Source organism: Pteronotus mesoamericanus, unplaced genomic scaffold (genome assembly GCF_021234165.1).
Source record: "Pteronotus mesoamericanus isolate MK-2021 breed Mesoamerican mustached bat unplaced genomic scaffold, CSHL_Meso_final scaffold_533, whole genome shotgun sequence".
Classification (NCBI taxonomy): Eukaryota; Metazoa; Chordata; class Mammalia; order Chiroptera; family Mormoopidae; genus Pteronotus; species Pteronotus mesoamericanus.
Genome location: NW_026555320.1, coordinates 2,929,644 through 2,951,441, shown reverse-complemented (window position 1 = coordinate 2,951,441; position 21,798 = coordinate 2,929,644). Strand labels below are relative to the sequence as shown.

The window sequence follows — 21,798 nt, the reverse complement described above, 5'->3', positions numbered from 1 at the left end:
GATAATTTTGGCTATAGGTAAAATGTTTATAGTTAGCAGATTTTCTGGAGGAAGCAGTCATCACTATGATGTGTAAAGTAGTGATGTATAAAGAGAAAATGCCTCTAGAGCATTCTCTAGAGGAAAGCAGGTTAGGGTTGGGATTTTAAATTTGTCTAATACCTTTCCTTTGCAAAGTGCAAGTATATTTTAAAGTCTCATTTTTAACTCTTAAATTATCCTTTTCCCTAGATAATAGATGCCACTCAGAAAGGAAATTGCTCTCGTTTCATGAATCACAGCTGTGAACCAAACTGTGAGACTCAAAAAGTAAGTTGAAGGAGATTTAGAGTTTGGGGTATTTGTTAAAAATTCGTATTCTGACCATTTAGATTCTATATCCAAGGTACCCATGGCTTTTTAAATTATTTTTAAAAAAATATTTTTTTAATCCTCATCAGAGTATATGTTTATTGATTCAAGAGAGAGAGAGAAACATAGATGTGAGAGAGAAACATCAACCAGTTGCCTCCTGTATGTGCCCCAACTAGGAATCAAACCAACGACCTAGATACGTGCCCTGAGTGGGAAATGGAACCTGCAACTTTTTTTAGTGTACTGGTTGATGCTGTAACCAACTGAGCCACCTGGTCAGGGCCCCAACGGCTTTTATTTTTAAGTCCTTTTCTTCTACTCTACTTTCTTGTTAACAAATTTTATTTTCAAATAGGTTTAGATTATAAAATAATAAATAGTGCTGAAATAGTACAGATTCTCATACTATGCTTCACTTAGATTCCCCAAATGTACACACCGTATATAACCATAATATAATTACTCAATCCAGGATATACTGTTAACTGTTAGCTAATCTAAAGACCTTATTCAAATCTTGCTATCTCATTTTTTAGAAAGATTTTCTTTTCAGAAAGAGAGGAAGGGAGGGGGAAACATCAGTGTGCAAGAGAAACGTCAGTTGGTTGCCTCTTGCACACCCCCAGCTGGGGATTTGGCCCACAACCCAGGCATATGCCCTGATAGACTAGAACCAGTGACATTTTGCCTCGCAGGCCAACATTCAGTCCATTGAGCCACACCAGCCAGGGTGCCATTTCAGTTTTTTGGTCTAGGATCCAGTCCAGGAAACTTCTGTTGGCACTTAACTGTCACCTCTCTTTGCCCACAAATTTTAGGTATTATTTGAAAGGTGCCAAAATACAAAACTAAATTTTGATTTTGGTGAAGTCCAGTGTGTGTGTGGTATTCACATTTTTATCAGCTCCTATTCAGGTTCCAAATTTGACTATTTTAATAACATACTAAGGGGCCAAATGGCCACAAATAAGAGAGATTATGTGATGTGCATGTGGGTACGCTGCTCCTCCTCAACAAGGCCAGGTTTTGGGTCTTGCTTTTCTTTACGTGCTGTGCCTGGCACATCGTTGACACTTGATAAATGGATTCATCAATGGATTTGTCATTTTGCGTACCTCTCATTTGTGTTTTGAGCATATATTTTAAAAACATATATACATTAGAACTTTGGTTGTTTTTTAGGTTAAGAAAACTGTGGGCCCCCTCCCTAGAAAAGTATATATCAATGATCTCCTCTCATATTGAAATAGTGCTTTTGAGTCCTGGATGTTTTTTACCTTTGATCTTTGTCCTAATAGATCTTAAGATATGATGATTTCTAAGAGCTGAGTCATGTAATGAATAGGAGAAACCAGCCTGAAATTACTTAACCTAAATTCTGGTTCTAGTCTTGCCTGTAGCTGGTGGCCACATGTCTAGCTGTGAGACTCCATCTGTACTATGTCCCTTCATTTTTTTAAGTCTGGGTTTTTTCATCATTAACATGTTCAAATGATCTGGAGAGGAGCTTTACAGTCGACTTATATCTCAGATGTTCTGAAGCTACAAGGTCTAACTCTTGTGTATGTACCCCCACGTTAATTCTTGAGTTTTATACATGTGTTCTGATGTTTCCCTTCCCTTTCACTACTTCATGACATTAAATGATTTTGGCATCATTTTCCCCTGGTTCCATACCGTAGGTCTTATCTAAGAACATAGTTACTTTAGACATGATATAAGGGGATATAAATTTGCCTGTGATATTCATTGACACCAAGCATTCCCTATTTTCCTATTTTTGGTACAAGTAACCTTTACTATGTAGAAATGTGTATTAAATTAGTTAAAGTAGCAGTTACTTTTATTAGAGACAAATTATAGATGATGTTTAATCTGGTAGTTCATGAAATAAGAGTACCACTTAAATATATTAGTTTATTTAAAGAAAAAAAGTCCCCCATTTATCTATTTGGAAAAACCTTTATTTTCTAAAGAGGCACATGAATAATTAAGGTTGATAATGATGTTAAAAAAAAACCACATGGATTAATCAGTTACTAATTTCTTTTCTTTTAAAAACAACATCTCAGTGGACTGTGAATGGACAGCTAAGGGTTGGGTTTTTTACCACCAAACTGGTTCCTTCAGGCTCAGAGTTAACATTTGACTATCAGTTCCAAAGATATGGGTGAGTATTGTTTCTATCCTGTTTTGCTGCTTCTGATGGGGAAATAGACTGTTCAGACATAGAGATATAAAACTTTGATGTGAATTACTAAGAAATTATACATACTGCCAGCTCTTATCTGTAGCGTACTGTTTCAGTTTTGTGTGTTTTTTCTACTGTATGGCACTTCTGTCCATCGAGGGGTATTGTACATGAACTACATAATTTTCCTCTGAACTTCATACTGTCATATTTACATGATTATGTTTCTAATGTATTAAACATTTTTTAATTATAGAAATGTCAAATGTGTATAAAGAGAATAGTACAGTAAATCTCTGTTCACCTACCAGTTACCAACTGATGATTAATCTTGTCTCATCTATACCATATTGTACTTTGAAAAATAATTTGTTACCTAGTTTTCTTTCCAAAATCAATAAGTAATGCAGTAGCAATGAGTACACTTAGCATCTATTAAAATACACTGTGGTTTTACAAAATCCCACTAAAGAAGAACAGGGTTTCTTGGAGCAATACCTGATTTCAAGTTTGAGAAAGGAACTGAGCAAGGCGATCCTAGGTTATCTTGTCATAACCAGAAAACCAGTTATAAAATATTAGGAGGGTCATGTCAGAAGGACTCAGGAGCTAGCTTGAGTAGGCTCTCACTTAGCAGAAGCGGGAGATCACTTAAGCATCAATAAGGATAACTGAAGCAGTTTGAAACATGTTATATAAAATCCTTGAGTTTTAACGGTATTTTAAAAATGAAGTTGCATTCATCATAATTAATGAGAATCACTTCATGATTTTAAAAACTAATTTTATAAATTCAAAAAGGAAAAAAAAATCAAGCACTTCTCCTGCTTCTGCCAACTGAATTTTACTTCAGGTTTAACAAAGTTAATGAGAGGAAGTTCTTCTTTACACAGGTTATTTCAGCTAACAAATGAAGTATGATGGTATCACCATTTAGCAATACCTCATGAACGTCTGGATCTGGGCAGTGGCCGAGTGTTGAGGGATGAGTGCCAGCCAGGCTCTGTGTAGGGCTCTATTTTTTTTTTTCTCCTGTCTTTGTACTGTCCTCTTTGAAGGAAGGAAAACTGGAAACCAAGTGCTATTTGTGATTTCCTGCTCTATTTTTTGAATAATTTATTTTTGTGCCTCTAATTGCTACTGTCATATACTAAATTTTTCAGTTTGCTTTGGAATAGTTTTCCTCAGGTAGCACTCTCAGATCACATAGCAAACGAATGGCAGATGCAGTTTTTACCCAGGCCTATACACTTAGGCCTATGTTCTTTCCACCATTTTCCCTTGTTTCTGTAGTTACATTTATTTATTACTGTATTTATTATTAGTGTCTCATCCTTATGTGATAACTTTTCATAATCATGTGTTTCCTTTTAAGTATCCTGTACTAATAATGCATTTTATGTCTGTGTATATCTGTTTATAATAATACATCTGATTGTTCTATATACCAGTTAAATATTTACATACAAGCAGTAGATGTTGAATTTTTAAACAATTTTGTTCTTAGTCCAGATATGTATATGAGCTCTTATTTTCATATATTAGTAGGTACTTCTATAAAATAAGTAGATTACTCATTAACTTCTTAGTTAGTTTTATCTAGCTAATAAAGGAAGATTGGAAAAAGAAAAAATATTTTTAAGAGCAATTTTCAGGCATTTGCATTAGATAGTATGAAGTTTTTTGAAGTTTCAAAATAATTTTTTTTTTCCTTAGGCTGGATTAACTTCTCTCTTGTAATTGTTATATTGTCAACATTTTAATATGATGTACTTTCACATACTGAACATCTTTCCTATGCTTCTTGAACAGAAAAGAAGCTCAGAAATGTTTCTGTGGGTCAGCTAATTGCCGGGGTTACTTGGGAGGAGAGAATAGAGTCAGCATCAGAGCAGCAGGCGGAAAAATGAAGAAGGAACGATCTCGTAAGAAGGATTCAGTAAGTGTTCCATTTTTCTTTAAAATTTCACCATGTGCATTTTCAGATGGGAAGGTAGCTTTTCTGATTGATGTTTGAAAAATTAAAACTACAACCAGAGAAATTGAGAATCAGGTGAGGTAATTGTGGAAGAGAAACAGGAATGGTTGTTATTTTTATTTCAGGTTCATAGAGCTTAGAATTGGGTATGTTTGAGAATTAATGAAGTCATCTTCAAAACACATGGGCTAATAGTTTTTCAGAGCCTGTAAAACTCTTAATCCTGAGTACAAATAAAATGTTTTCTGTTAGCTCACTTAAGGTTGGTCTGTATTCTTAATCTTTTAATATTGGTTGTCTTTTGTATGTAACTCTAAAGTTTGCAAGTGTTCTTAAAATCTGAAAGCCCTATTTGGAGGGTAAAATGAATTTTGAGAGGTAACAGGCAACGCAAGAGTAAGAAAGGAATTGTTTCAGGTGGTCTTTTAATACATGAGAACAGTAGTGATAGCCTCTTTCTACCCCAGCTCACCTGAGTTACTACTGGAAGTAGGAGGTATTTGGATACTAAAAGAACTCCTAATTGGGGGGGGGGGGGGGGGGTGGCGTGGGGAGGAGAGAGAGAGAAAGAGATGTATATTTCTCCTCCCTTTTTATGAAAATTCCTTTTTCAGAGCAGTGTTTCTTAGCCTTATAACCAGCCATCTGGCAAGTTCCATAATGAAAGTGCACATTTTTGAGCCCATCCCCAGACCTGTAAATCTTATTGGAGGGCTAGGAGAAAGAGTTGTTCCACTAAAATCTTTTGTAGTTAGCTCATTCCGTGACTTTTTAGGAAAAAATAATGTTAAGAATTATAAATGATATCAATCTTGCTGTTTAAATGAGGAGATAGAAGACATCGTGGGGGGAGCAGATAGAAATACAGTGGTTAAAGATGATGTCATTAAGCCCAAATTAATTGGAGAGAATTAATTGTGGAGAACCTGAATTCTATAAGAAGACCCAGATATCAAAAAGCATTGAAAAGGGCCACTTAAAAAATTCAAAAAAGGAGTTTATAACAAACACTCATTTTTCTGCCACCCAATATGCAAAAAACTGTAAGTTAAGAATATTTTATGCACTTTAGCTCTCTTTTTAGAGAACATATATACTGGAACTATGTGCCACTCTTCTAAGTACTTGAACTCATTCAATTCTCACAATAAGCCCTTACTTAAATTAGGTACAAGGATTTTCCCTCTTTTACAGACTAGAACACAAAGGCTGTACAAGGTCACCCCATAGGTTACAAGGTCACCCCGTAGGTGTCATCTAGTTCTTGTCTTTGCTCCTAACGACTGTTACACTGCAGTCAAATTGTAGAGAGCAATCCCATCCCCTCCCAACTCTGAGACAGATGGGGTCGTAACAGCTGCTCTTTCTGCATTTTAGAATATATTGAGTTGTTTTGTGTAGAGTTTTAGAAATGGTATGTGTATGTATGTATGTATCTGCAATTTGTTTTTAACTCTTATTTTAAAATTTGATCCATGTTTATATACATGTAAAAATAAACACTTTGCTGTAAAGTTTTTCATCATACAACAGTTTACTTACATATATTCCTACTAATTGACACTTGTGTTTCCAGCTCTTTCGTCTTAATGATAAAAGTTAGTTGTCTTTGTACATGTTCCTTCTGCATGTTTCTTCAAGGGTGTATCCATGGAAGTGATCACAGGTCATAGCCTATTAGCCTTTTTGACTTGACTATTACAGGAAATTTTCCTTTAAACTCCATTAAGGTTGCATTTATTTTTAACTCATTTCATACAATTGATAGTTTACCAGAACAACCACAAAATAGTCATTAAACATATTGACCTAAGCTAAAATCTTCATTAAAAACCTCCCTTTGGCTATTTCCTGTTTTCAAAACTTACATAATAAACATGCTTTTAAAAACTACATTATTGGTAGGAAGTGTCCTTATAATATGATGGTTTCTTGGACAGAGTTTTACCTCCATCATACCAGTATCCGATGGCTTTCTACCTTCCTGATAAGATCAAAGAACAACCCCAAGGAACCAAAGTGTAGGTGTTCTTGTATTTTATTTGCTTTTTTTTATTCTGGTAATGATGTGTCAATATCAGTGTAGGCCTTGGTATTATAGACTGAATTAGGTGTAACATGAATCCAGTCATTTGATGGGCTGAAGGTCATGGGTTCTAGATGTGAAGTTACTCTGAAATAAGGATATTTTGGATGAAACTTTACCCAGATAGAGGATTGACCTAGTATGAATCTAGGTTCCTAGAAGGGTCATTTGTCCTTGACCCTAATGAAGAGTGTAACTCTAGTTTTACTTGTATTGTCTCCTGCTGAAATCCCCTTCTGCATGTCTAGGTTCTTTTCTTTTTTTAATTTATTTTTTTTTAAAGATTTTATTTATTCATCCTTAGAGAGGGGGGAACAGAAGGAGAAGGAAACATTGATGTGTGAGAGATACATTGATGGGTTTCCTCTCGCAAGCCCCCACTGGGGACTGGCCTATGACTCAGGCATGTGCCCTAGGCCGGGAATTGAACCCGCGACCCTTTGGTTTGCAGACTGGCACTCAATCCACTGAGCCATACCAGCCAGCACTGTATGTCTAGGTTCTGATTCTGATTAGGTACAGTTGAATAGACTCAAAGATGTAGCACCTCTTGAATTCCCGAGTGAGTCTTAGGACTTCTTTTGGTTAGGAGGTACCATGGAGAGGACAGTATAGTAGCAATTTAAAATACAGTTTTGCATGTTTTAATTATTAATAAGAATATGTTAATGATATGTAGTCTTTATCATCCCCCCATATTAGCCCTTGATTGGCAAATATTTTTTATTCCTTGCTGTTGTGATTGCATTTTCATACAGCTTATCTCCTTAACAGAACTGTAAGCTCTTTTGGGAAGGTGATTGTCGTCTTTGGGTATGTCACAAACTAAGTACATAATTAAACCCTCATTTGGTGGAGGCATAATAGTCCCTTATTTGTAGTTTGGAAAGTACAAAAAGGAAATGGTCTAAAACGTCCTTTAGTCTCTCTTGTTTGAATTTGTGAAACAAATTAATAATTTACACAATAAAGAGTGTGAAAAGCCACCAAAAAGAAATATGTGCTTTCCACACATAACAAAAAGTTGTAGTATTCAGAATATCACTAGTATCTACTAATCAATAAGAAAATAACAGCAAGCACAAAAGAAAAACAGGCAACTTCCACAGACACGTTACTAATTCAAGTAGCCAGTAAACATACAGGAAGGCGTTTGACCTCCTTAGTACCCGTAGGAGAGTAGAGATTAAAACTGTCAGATGTCATTTACATACTCACCAGATTGATAAAAATTAAGTCTGGTGATACATCACTACAACAGGAGATGTCATACAGTACTGGTGAGGTTGTACATAGATACAATCACTTTTGAAAACACTTAAGACATGTTTGCTAAAGGTGAATGAATGTATAGATGAACCAGTAGTTGAACTACTGGGTATATGACCAGAGAGGAACTAGTTACAGTGTGTGTCAGGAGTCACAATAGCATTGCTTATATTAGACAAAGCAGAAACAACTCAAATATGCATTTACATTAGAATGACTAAATTATAATGTAATCATGTAATGAAGGAACTGTGGCTGCATGCAACAACATAGATGGCTCAAATCTAAGATAGAATGAAAAAGAAGCATGACTCAGATTTTGTCCAGTATGATTTCATTTCCATAAAGATTAAAATTAGACAGAATTAAACTATAACATTTAGGGATTTATATAAAAGTAGCAAATCTGTTTTTTAAAATCAGTACTGTTATCTCTAAAGCAGAGAAGAGGAGGTGTTATATAAGGAAAAGGTCCATGGAGCATTTCAGGAATAGGTTAGGCAACATTCCTTTTTCTTAGAAGAGTGTCGGTTGCATAAATGTTGCTCACGTTTTTATTAAACCTATTTATTTACTAATTGTTTATATACTTTTCTGTATGTATACTATTTTTTTATTTTTAATTTAATTTATTTATAGAGAGAGGGGAAGTGAGGGAGAAAGAGAGGGAGAGAAGCATCAGTGTGTGGTTGCCACTCACAGCACCCCAACCTGGGGACCTGGCTTGCAGCCCAGGCATGTGCCTTGACTGGGAATCAAAGCAGCCCCCTTTCGGTTCTCAGGCCGGTGCTCAATCCACCGAGCCACACCAGCCATGGCTGTATACTATGTTCTATCTGCAGGTATTAAAAATGGGGCTTAGACCCATTAAAGAAAGTTCATAGCCAAAAAATACTAAAGTATTAAAAAATAACGATTTTTGTTTTTATTTCCTTTTTTAAAAATAACATCTTTTTAAATACTTATTTGCCATCTGTATATTTTCTTTGGTGAAGTGTCTGTTAAGATCTTTGGCCCATTTTTAAATTGCATTGTTTGTTCCTTTTTGTGGATTTTTGAGAGTAAATAATTTTCTGGACTGATTAAATACTTAACAGAATAAATTTTTAAGTGCTATAGAATTGTGCATAAGTGTACATATAAAAGTTTAATTATCAATAATTTATTAAAATACATCCTAATTCTTATACTTTTATGTTAATTTTTAGTTATTTAACTCAAATCCTTTTTGGAAGGTGGTGACGCATAAATGAAAATGGTATGTGGAATCTAATGAACAAACAAGGAAAATGAGGATAGACTCAGATGGAGAGCAGGCTGTCCGCCATGGAGGGGAGAGGATGTAGGATGGAGGGATTGAGCGCAAAGGACTCATGGGCGTTGACAGCACTGTGGTGATTGCTGCGGGGAGGAGGGTTTAAGGGGACTAAGGTAACGGACAAAAACACAAGAAAGAAGAAATTCAAAGACTAAAAAAGAAAAGAAAAAGAAAAATACTTTTAGTAAATGTAAATTAATGAAAGCAGTTAAACTCAGTCATCCCTTGCCCCCCCCCCGCCAATGTATCTTAAAAGTTATTAATTCCACAATTGATTGTCAACTGTATCCAAAATTATAGGAGCTGTATCATATCACCATTGGGATTGCCATGCTTACTTTTACATATATCAATACAATCATTAACCTTATCATTATAGTAGGAACGTTCAAATGCTGTTTGCCTCTGTATTTTGTTTGCAAAATAGTATTCTTCAGTTTCGCATTTTAACTGTTTATTTCCTAAAGATAAGATTACTACTTTATAATATTCCAGGAGTGCCTTAATTGTAGTAATATCTATTCAGTACATGTTTATTGAAGGAATGAAAATAACAACTCAGTTTTGTCTCTAAGTTTTCATAGTTATAGAGTCATTACATGCCTAATTACAAATGATAATAACCCAGGTCTTAACCCTTAACCCAGTGAAATATTTACATCTTAAAACTGTCTAAAGCAGGATTCTGGCTGCTGCTTTTGGTGGGGAAAATGAATTTAAAGTTCTTGGTGTTTCCTATGTTAATCCTCTAGAATTTGGGATACAGGAAGTTTTATATTTAGGATATGCGAGGAAAAAACATCTTTGAGGAAATTGTCTTTGAATTAAGATTTAACTCTTAAATTGGCTTTTTTTTGTTCAAGCCTTTTAATCTGTTCAAAATTTAAGAAACTATATTGGAAATAAAAAAGAATGAGCCTTAAATGTACATTTTAGAAGGAAAAAAATGAGTTCATGTATCTTCAACTTCTAGTAGGCAGCATTTTATATTTTCTAATTTATTTTTGTTCTTTACCATAATGTGAGTTTTGAGGTATAATATGAAATAGAAATGTTTAGTGCCTTGTTTGCAATTATATTAGTTGAGTTGATAAAATAGTTAGCCCGTTAAGTAACAGAAAATTTTCTTAAGATTCTTTCATATTTGCTTTTCTCTAATTTTTTATCAGCTCATTCTAGACTTATTTCATGCCAAGTTGATTTAATGCTATATTTCTATCCCTTCTCCTTCAGTCTTATCTTCTCTAGATTTCATTTTATTGCCATACTAATTATTCTCAAAATCCACTTTGATTTGATCATATTACTCCTGTTTTGAATTCAGTAATAGATCTCTCTTGCTTAGTTGCATCAAGGTCCAGATTCTTTTATATGACATCTGAGATCTTTAATCTAACACCAGCCTCCCTTCTGATACAGTTTTTCTCAGTTTCTCACCGTACCATAATCCACTCCAGCCAGCCTGAGCTATGTATGCGCTATCATAAATTCCCATTTTCCTTCATTCAAGCTTTTCCCTCTACCTTGTTCACCCTCTCCTCCTTCTTCTTTATCTTACTGTTTCTGTTTCTACTTCTGTAAACTCATTTCTGGTGACTCATTCTAACCACTCTCTTCCTTCTTGGGCGTCTTTGGTTTTTAACATTAGCATTTACAATAATGCTTCATTGTTCATTTTTATGTGGATTAATTTTATCTTTGCAATTGTAAGTGCCATGAGAGCATCTTTATAACTGCTACAATACAGCTGAAAAACAGCCTTTGATAGGTTGATTTTTCTTTTGTTTCCCATTATTGAAATGTAATATCTGAAACATCCAAAGAATATGTGTAAGCTAGAAAGCATAATTATAATGTAAACCCTTCTGAGCACTTCTGTTTCCTTCTCTCTGCTTAGCCCTTAAAGGATACCACTGTCTTTGAATTTTGTGTCTTAACTTTTCTTACCTTTTTAAAATAGATTTTTCAGATAAGTAGCTATAAAAAAAATTGGTTTTGAGGTACATAAAAACAGATTCATATAATATGCAATCTGAAGTTTGCTTCTTTCACATAACATTGTCAGATTGATGCATGTCGTTGCATTTGGATGCACTTGATTCCTTTCACTGTGATATAATATTCCATTGTGTGAACATGCCAGTTTATCCAACCTGACCACAGACATTTAGGTTGTTGGCAGTTTTCTGCTATTATGAATGATTGTTCAGTGAGCATTCTCATGATTCTCTGAATACTTTCTTTCTCTAGGGCTTATTCTTAGGAATAAGAATATGTGCAAAACTTTCTCTAGGGCTTATTCTTAGGAACGCAATTGCTAGGCATTAGGGATACAAATATTTTATTTTTCAAGCTAATGCTTGATTTTTTTTTTTTGGCAAGAGCAGATATTTTTGTTTTGGTTTATCGCAATGTCTTCAGCACCTTAGAGTTATACTTGGCATATAACAAGTGCTTTCTCATTATGGTCTTAATTGCATTTTCCTTACTGGTGAGGTTGAGCAACTGTTCAGGTTGATTCTTAGATATCATGGGGTTTTTGTTGTTGTTTTTGTTTTATAACCAGATATTTTTTTTTGTTGTGGTAGGTGGATGGAGAGCTAGAAGCTCTGATGGAGAATGGTGAAGGTCTCTCTGATAAAAATCAGGTGCTCAGCTTATCCCGGCTAATGGTTAGAATTGAAACTTTGGAACAGAAACTTACCTGTCTCAAGCTCATACAGGTGAACACTTTGATGTTAATTAATTTATTTTTTTTCTGAATTTGAGGTGGGATATTTAAACTACAATTCAGAATAAATGAGTGGAGAAGGAATAATTCCGATGAGAAGAATTACTCTTATTTTTAAAATAGATATGTAAATTCTACATGACTTTGAAAGCTTGTACTCTTAAAAATGGCTTAAGAGTTCACTATCACTTAGTCTATTAGTAGATCTTATTTGCATTCTCTCTTTAGTCAGAACATGGTGGGATTTTTTTGTGCAACAGTTCATGACACTTGATAATTTTTCCCCCTTGATTATTAGCATAAGAAAGCCATTTTCACCACATGATCTCAGAGCAAAAAATTATAAGAGTAATCCCATTTACTCCAGTTTATTAGATATGCAATAAGAAGGTGGATAATAAAAAATGGATCATTTTTTTAAATCTAAGAGACAAAAAGCCTTTTGAACAAGCATCTGAGAGAAAAGATAGTTATTTAAAGACTAATTTTTCTAGTTTCAGCTTTTTCTGTAAAAATGGTGAATGTGATTTTTTTCTTAGTCCTTTAGAATTGAATTTCATTGTAAATGACATTAATATTTATGTAATTTTCTACTTAAATAAAGTAGAAAAGATACATTGTGGGTATCAAAATAGATTATAATCCCTTACTTTAAAACATCAAATAGAGTTATAGTTGAGTTAAAATAGTTTCTACGTTTTTCTGGAATATAAACTAACTCTGTAGTCCTCTTCCTAAACCCTCTTTAATGCTCTATCTGGTATTCTTCTCTCCACCCCTCCAACCCCTCAAAATACCCTGCATCCTGCTTCCCTTCCACTATGGAAGAACACACACTCACAGTCTTGCCTAAAGTCTTTTCTGGAACGCCATGGGCTGTCTTTGTTGTGGATCTGGATGGCAGAGCTAGGTGAGGGCCGGGAAAGTAACCAGAAGCTTCAGGAAGAGGTAAGTTCACGTTCATCTTGCTTGTTTCTTTCTTTTTTGTAATCCTCACCTGAGAATTGAGATAGATAGATAGATAAAGATATATGAGAGAGAGGAAAAAACATTAATTGGTTGCCTCTGTATATGCCCTAACCAGGAATTGAACCTGCAACCTAGGTATGTGCCCTGACCAGGAATCCAACCCACAACCTTTTGGTGTACGAAATGACACTCCAACCAACTGAGCAACCTAGCCATGGCCAACTTGCTTGTTTCTTAAAACCACTATAGTGATTATGTAGGTGGTTGTATATGATAATATTAGAGATAATGAATTTAGCATTATATTTGCTGCTGGTATTAAGTATTTTTATCATCCCAATGTCACCCCAACTATAACCTTTACATGCACCTTACTAGTAGTTTGCCCTGTGGTTTTTCTGGTAGTATTTTTTTAAAGGTTGGTACTATACAGCTGGGAACTAAGAGAAGATATAATATCATACTTAAGTGAAAGATCCAGTATGTTGCTAAAACCATAGGTTTTAAAAGATAGGAAACCACATGGAACTTAAATTCTGGGGTTCTAAAGAATTTGTAGGAGCTCAGTTGTGAATGACAAGAGTAGGGCATTTTTAGGAGTAAATAAGTGTTTCAAAAGATCTAAGTAAGTGTTCAATAACAGCATTGTTAGTGGAGTTGTGATTTATACCTTCCCATGAAGTAAACAGTATTTCCTAACTTGGTTTAAATGTAGTTCCTTTTAGTTACTTATTTTTTTAATCCTCACTCAAGGACAAGCCCACTGAAATTAAAGAAAGGAGAAGGGAGGGAGAGAAACATTGCTGTAAGAGAAAAACATTGATTGGTGGTTTCTTATATGGACCTTGGCTGGAACCAAACCCACAACCTAGGCGTGTGCCCTGACTAGGAATCAAACCCATGACCTTTCAGTATACAGGATGACTCTCAACCAACTGAGTCACACCAGTCAGGGCTAAATATAGTTCCTTTTAATCATAATTTCTAATATAGTCCCAAAGTTGTTTAACAATACTCTTAAAAAACAAAAACAAAATATGGGAGTAGGCAAATCAGTGATTGTCTTGCCTTCACATTATTCTCCCAGGAGATTTGGCAGTAAGTAAAAGTCAGGAAAACTTTGAGGTTTTGGGGAACTACGTTATGGGATATACTTTGGAAGAAATTCTTGGATTTTAGAGTGGGAGGGGTGATTATTTCTGAAGAAAGAATCTTCCTTTGCTAGACAGATATTTATCAAAGGCTACAGAGGTAAGTAAATATATGCAATTTTTTGTGTTTTAGTGAGACATTATTTAAATATATGTTGTTGCATAGTCCCCATGCCTGTAACAGTCACTTGGGAAACTTTTTAGAAAAAGATTCCTTAGGTAAGGTCTAATAGTATATATGTAAATATCTACTCAGGTTTGAGAACTACCAGTGGGGAATATTAATATTAAGCAGTCCTATATGATGTTGTGAGCACACTGTATTCTTGCTTGTGAGTCTTATTAAAATTTTTTCTTCCCTTCTATAGAAAAATAGTATTATGACATTTAAATCCTTTTGTGGTTTTCAAAACTTATGTCTTAATTTAATAAGACAGCAACAGAAACCCCCCTGCTCCTGCAGAAATGATCTGACCCCCATCCAGAGGTTTGAATGGTCATCTGTACAAAGTGATTTTTTTGTTGTTGTTGTTGTTGTATTTAACCAGATTATAAAGACTTTGGAACACCTACCTATTCCTACTAAAAATATGTTGGAAGAAAGCAAAGTACTTCCAATTATTCAACGTTGGTCTCAGACCAAGACTGCTGTTCCTCAGTTGAGTGAAGGAGATGGGTATTCTAGTGAGAACACGTCACGGGCTCACACACCACTCAACACACCTGATCCTTCCACCAAGCTGAGCACGGAAGCTGACACAGACACCCCCAAGAAACTCATGTTTCGCAGACTTAAAATTATAAGTGAAAATAGCATGGACAGTGCAATCTCTGATGCTACCAGTGAGCTAGAAGGCAAAGATGGCAAAGAGGACCTTGACCAGTTAGAAAACATCCCTGTAGAAGAAGAGGAAGAGTTACAGTCACAACAACTACTCACACAACAGCTGCCTGAATCTAAAGTTGATAGTGAAATTGCTGTGGAGGCCAGTAAGTTATCCACATCTGAACCAGAGGCTGACATTGAAATAGAGCCTAAAGCGAGCAATGGCACCAAACTAGAAGAACATATTGCTGAGGAAACACCATCCCAAGATGAAGAGGAGGGTGTATCTGATGTGGAGAGTGAGAGGAGCCAGGAACAGACAGATAAAACAGTAGATATAAGTGATTTGGCCACCAAGCTCCTGGACAGTTGGAAAGACCTGAAGGTAAGAAAACATTTTTTGTTCATTTTAATATAAATTACTCAGGTTTAGAGTTGCACAAACTTTAAGTCGAATTATCTACTTTGCTAGCTATACATTGAGAAATGGAATAGTATCTTACTGTCAGCTAATTATAAATGTCTCAAACATCTTTAAATCTTGGCAAGAGATACACCAGCCAAACTAATATACAAATGTCCCCTTTTCCTCATTTAGAAAAGGGTATCACAACAGGAAATTTAGTTATTCAAGTGCTCTTTACGTTGAAAACAAAAGCAAAAAATTCTTTGTGTAACAATTGTATGATTCTACCTTTGAAAATTCTGTGCAAGAGTCTACATAAGAAAAAAATGAATGTTTAAATTAATTGGAAATTTATTGGATTAACTGAGAATTAATCTAAAATAAAAAACTAATTGGAAAACCAAGGTAGTTTAGCATCTTTTCAGCAAAAAATGATTTGATGTAAATTTCTATTGCAGTAGAATAACTTTATATGTAACTAGTGGTATTCAGTTCCAATACTGTGTCTGAAATAGATCTATTTTTAAATGCCTATTTCTTTCCACAAAAGATGCTATTTAGAGGAAAAATAGAGAGATGTGGGACCCTTGGGCCTAATATGTACATAATTGCCTCTTAAAGAAGGTAGCAAGGTGTGCAGGGTTTGCTTTGCAGAAAACCCAGGCTGGTTCTTGGATAAACACAAGTGAGTAACAGGAAGAGCCTAGGAGAGATGTGGTACATTTCTACTCTAAGTGATCTAGATCTGGGGTCCAGGTCTTGAGGATCCTATGGGAACAGGTTACATTTCTAGTTTCTATTTCTCTGTTCCTCCTTTCTTCTGGCAGAGGTGATAAACCAGCCAAACCAACAGTACAGATTTGCAGCAAGATGGATCCTGAATCCTCCCTATCCCCAGTTATGACTACAAAGTTCACCTCTTAAATTCTGTGATTTTTGACCCCTACAGAACTGGCCTTACACTGAGCAAAATGAGTAGTTGGTTGGTTGTGCACTGTGCTTATTTTTGGCATTCGCAACTTGCTGTGTTGAGACCCGTCTTTAAGTATGGTGTGGTTTCAGCTCGTTTACCCATTTGAGCTCTTACTCGTGCTACTTTTTCATCACTTACAGTTCAACATAAACTCAAGTCTTACTAAGCTCTATGAAATCGGACGTTTTTATAAATCTCAAAGGAAGGACTCATAGTCAATATGCCTGTGACACAACATGTGAACTACAAGAACTGGAATTGCAATTAATTGAAAGAGATCCTGGGTCAGTCACTTGGGTGGACCTTTATTTAAGGCCTGCCTTATTCTCCCCTGGAAGAAGTCTCTTGTGTTTAGAGACTGCTTGCTAGCAGAGTCTTCACTATGGCTGGCTCATTAAGGAAGGTGGAAATGGAGACAAATACACAGGTGGACATAGAAAAGGTGGACATAATGTAATAGAGAGTGGCGTTATAGACCCAGTATTTCACCTTTGCCTGAGAAGTCTCTGGTTGATATAATTAAAAAAAAAAAAAAAGTCATCATAATTCTTTAAAACCCTGTCTCTTCTTAAAATCTGGAGAAAGTGACTATTTTTGTTTCTCTGTGTGGTAGTTTTTTATTGTAACACTAATGCTATGAATTATTCTTAAGTCCTACAAATTATTTCTTCCCCTGCCTGTTATCCTCCCTGTTTCTATTTGAAAGATCAAAGCAGTTGCACAGTACTATGTAGCTGGATGGTCCTCTTGATTTGAAGTTTAAAATTTTATTCATACTTAAAATATATCTTCCTTACTCTGTACTTTGGGTTTATCCTGATTCTTAGCATTAAGGAAGCCATTAAATAAAATCCTCTTTTTTCAAACTTTACTTTGCTCTGGAATCATTACCCATCTAGAATTGTATTACTGAGAAATGTTTTTGCTCAACTGAACTTGTAATGTTTTGTTACATATCGGTGCTGGGGTTTTTAATTCACTTATTGTTCTATTAACATTTACAACGGTTCTAATTTCAAAACTATGATTATGATTGTCCTTAAGTGCTTTAGCTAGTATCTAACAGGAGCTCGGAACTTAGGAACCCATAATTTGAACATTTTAGAGAAACACATTTACATGATGTGATTACTATACAGTATATTCGTACTATCCGGCATTGAAAGAGTTAACTGCTTCTGTCTGACTTCCACCTAAATGTTCAAGTAAACATTGGCGGGAAAGAAAATGTCTTTTTCACCCAATCTTAGCACCAGTTGCCAAGCACTGTTAGTTGCTGATGTTAATTCTGAGATCATACTAAAAAACATTGATCTAAGATTGTGGTTATGTTAGCCACTCCAAGCTTCCCTGACCTACTGGGACCACTTTAACATTGCTGGACATGTGTTCCAGTTGGCCTTTCTGCACACTGGATGGAGTGAAGAACTGAAAGAGGTTGCTTCAGATTCCTTAATCTTTTTTTTTTTTGCTGTGAAGGCAGACTATAGGGATCATCAATAAATGAAAAAGGGTGGGAGGGAAGGGAATGAAGCTTCATGAATTACTCTTTGTCCTCCCAGATCTGATGATGATCCCTCTTGTAACTTGAACCATTTCCATCTAGCTTCTCAGGGCAGCAAGGAGCTTGTTAACATCACCAGCTGACCATGTGTCTCCTTTTCTCAACTCCATTTTCAACTTCGTGCTGAAGAAAAACAAGAACCTAGCGTGCATTCTGTGAAGAAACAGGAAGATGGTTGGGAAGTTGGATGATGCATGAAAAATATAATAGGTGAAAAGAGGACAGAGGTGGTTAACTCACTGGCGCCGGCGTTATTTTGGTGCGTCCATTGCCGACAATGGATGTCGTTCTGGGAAAATCCCGACTCCTGGCAAGAAAGGATTAAGTGAGCTACTTTTTCTATACATCTATACACAGGACCACTGCCTTGCCTTGGCTCCACAAGGCTTAACACATTTTAACTCCTAAAGTAGTCCTAAACAAGAAACATCACCTAGCACATTGCGACACATGAGCATGTCTTGACTTTCACAAACAGATTTACTGGGCTACATTTTCAGCAGGGACATGTGCATATATTTCTTGTTTGCAAAAGGAATTGTTGTACATCACCCCTCATGCTGAAAATTAACCCTAGACGTCACAGGGCAAAACAGCTGGTTATAAGTGGTGATTAATTATAACCTTGACTGGACAATCTTCATTTGGATCATGAGAGAAAGAGGTAAGGTCCCTATGAATTTGGCAGTTTCAGTTGTAATTAAACACTCAAGAGATTGTGATGGCTAGTGATTCCAGAGCCCGTCTTATAGACACTTAGGTTATAGGATGTGTATCTCTCTTTACAATGAATTCCAGGCAGTTACAGTTACACCTGAATTAGAAGATTTAGAGGCAACATTCTGTACTGTAATATGCTGGACTCTTCTTAATGACCATTCTTATTCTTTCATCTTTCTCTCCAGACATTATCTTGCAACAAACATTATTTTCTTTTCTTGTCCTTTACAGAATAAGTTTGCCAACACCTGATCTAAATAGTAAAGTACAGAATCTGGCTGCTCTAAGCATTCTGATATTGAGTGAAGTCATTTAGACAGAGCTCTTAAGGTCATTTTGGGAGAGCTCTTAACCCTATTTTCCTAAAGACATAATGATCATGTTTTTGTAGGACATGAAGTTAGCTTTAAAAAAAAAAAATGACTCTGTTTAGGGAAAATTACTTTATTTGGATGTAAGACTACCTGAGAAGTGGGAGAATATATGCATTATAAAATTACTGGGCTAGAAGAGACCTTTAAGGGATATTGTTTTTCCATCTGGACCATGATCAAGTTAGTGGGAAATGAGAATTTTTGAATATAGATAAGTTGGTATCATGTAGTTTTATATGTAATCATAACTTAAAAATACAGATTTTTCTTCTTAAATGTTTTTTTTAATTCTTATAATTTTAGACATACCAGAAAACTGCAGGCATACTCTTGTGTATGTGTTCTGCAAGTAATACACATTTTAGTGACAAAGTAGAAAAAAATCAGTTAAAATTTTTAAACCCTTCACCCAGATCCCCCAACTTAACATTTTATCCAATTTGCCATATCACTTTTCTTAAACTTTTTTTAAAGAGTAAGTTATAAATAAGATGCCTACTGACCTTGGTATTTCAGTGTGTACAAGGGTATTTCATAAAAACAAGGGCATTCTTCCACATTACTTCAGTAGATGTCTCAATCAGCAAACTATAGTGGCAACACTATTTAATCAACAGACCTCATTTAGATTTTGCCAGTTGTGTATATAATGTTCTCTATAGCAAAAACTTTTTCTATTCAAGATTCTAACCTGAGAGCAAAAGTAATTGAATTGTATTACTTAATAATCCTTTAATCTGGAATAGATTCCTCAGTCTTTCTTTGCTTTTATAAATTTCACATTTTTTAATACTTTTGAATTTCTTAGAATATTTCTCAATTTTGGCTTGTCATGTTTTCTCTTGTTTGGATTCAGGTTATACATTTTTGGTCAGGAATATTACAGTAGTATTCTTCACATGATGTTGATTTGTTCCATTATTGGCATCATCAACTTTGATCACTTGGTTAAAGTGGTGTCCTTCAGGTTTCTCCAATGTAAAGCTACTGTTTTTCTAATTAAAAAATATCATATAGGAGCACCTTTGGAAATATGTAAATACTCAGATTTTCCATCAAATTTATCCTTTAGTTTCAGCATTCAGTGAATTTGCTTGAATCACATACCTATGATGGTTGCCAGATGGTGCTTCTCTAATCCATCATTCCTTTTACTTCTGTGTTTTTACGTTGGCATTCTGTCATAAATAAGAGCTTTCCCTGCCTTTCCATTTATTTTTTCATTCATTGATTTATATCAGTTTAGACTCATGGATTATTGTTTTTATTCAATGAATTACAATTCATTAGTTCCATTTATTCAATGTTTAAATGAAATTGTCCTTTATTTGGGCATTGAGATTCTGTAAGATCCTTTCTGTGTGATTTTGACATCTCCATTTAATTAATTAATTAATTAATTAAAAGATTTTATTTACTTCCAGGGTGAGGGGAAGGGAGGGAGAAAGAGAGAGAGAAACATCAGTGTGAGAGAGGAACATCAGATGGCTGCCCCTTGCGTGTGCCCCATCCAGGAACCTGGCCTGCAACCCAGGCATGTGCCCTGACTGGGAATCAAACCAGCGACCTTTTAGTTCACAGGCTGGCACTCAATCCACTGAGCCACACCAGCCAGGGCTCTATTTTATTATTTTAACATGTTCTTTCAAGCTCATCTTGTACTTCCCCTTACCCAGTCCTGAAATCAGCCATTTTTTCTAAGAAGCTCTGGTTTCTTGTGGTGGGAAATAATATTTAGAAACCAAGATCCAGGATTTAGATGAAGTTATTGCTACTGGGGCATTACTTGTAGGAGTTGTCAGCAGACTATAAAAAATATATACATATGTATATTTCTGTATGTATGTGAATGAATGTGTGTACTCATAAAGTACTTAACCTCTCTTATTTCTCTTGCCTTTCCTTCTGTTAATGTGACAGCACACCCTCTTCTGAATCATTTGAGCTTCCTTCTGTGGCGTTTACTAATGTTCTATTCTGCCTGTCCCTTAAAAGGTGGCAGTTCTTAGGGCACGTGAGATTTCTTTTGACCTACTTGTGAAATAGGTCATATTGTCTCCTCTTTGCCATTTTTAATTCAGGGTCTTTTCATTTCTTGATTAGACAACTTTAACAGCCTCCTATTTGTATTTCTTGCTCCTATTCTTTTCCCCATTTACATTGTTTTTTTATGCTACAGTGTTATTTTTTAAAAACACAGATGTGATCAATAACTGGAATCTCTAATGGCATCACAGACTCCCATTACTAAAATAGCGATGCCTTTAAGTATATGAGGGACTAAATAAGTAGAGGTGGTACTATGTTTATTTTACCTTCTTGTTCAATAATTTCACTTAAACACTAAGTGCATGAGTCACATCAGGCTGTTCATTTATATGCAGGGTGGGGCAAAAACAGGTTTACAGTTGTGAGTATGTGAAACAGTTTATTCTTGTATTATTGTTTATTATTTATTCTATTTTCCATATGAACAACCATAAACCTACTTTTCCCAACTGTGTTTACTTTTCTGTGTTCTTGTATATGCTGTTTTCTTTGCTTAGAATATCCTTTCTTTTCTTTGTGTCTTTTTTTAAATCTTCCTTTATTCAGAATTACAGTTGCAGTTCATCCTGTGTAGTACTCTGTCCTTTTCTGTATTTTTATACAATGGAAGTAATCTTAATAGATTACTTAAATTACTTGTGTAAATTCTTGTTTTCCCTCACTGGACCATGAGATCTTCGAGGGCAAGGACCATAAGAGTTACTTTTATTATTGTATCTTCATAGTAATGGTTATAATAATAAGTAACCTATTAATAATAGTGAATGACTGTGTGCCCCAACAGCCTATGCTATACTTAGTAGCCAGAGTGAGCTTTTGGAAAATGAAGATGTGTTCCT

General features: G+C 35.2%; 1 protein-coding gene across 1 annotated transcript in view; it reads left to right on the top strand.

Annotated features, from left to right (window-relative positions):
- SETD2 (SET domain containing 2, histone lysine methyltransferase) overlaps positions 1–21,798 on the top strand; it is a 91,522-nt gene that overhangs the window by 39,596 nt on the left and 30,128 nt on the right. The window contains exons 6-11 of the mRNA XM_054594574.1: positions 232–309; positions 2,427–2,524; positions 4,358–4,484; positions 11,785–11,919; positions 12,756–12,875; positions 14,596–15,258. Of these exons, the coding sequence (XP_054450549.1) occupies positions 232–309; positions 2,427–2,524; positions 4,358–4,484; positions 11,785–11,919; positions 12,756–12,875; positions 14,596–15,258 (1,221 nt within the window). The remainder of the gene's footprint in view (positions 1–231; positions 310–2,426; positions 2,525–4,357; positions 4,485–11,784; positions 11,920–12,755; positions 12,876–14,595; positions 15,259–21,798) is intronic.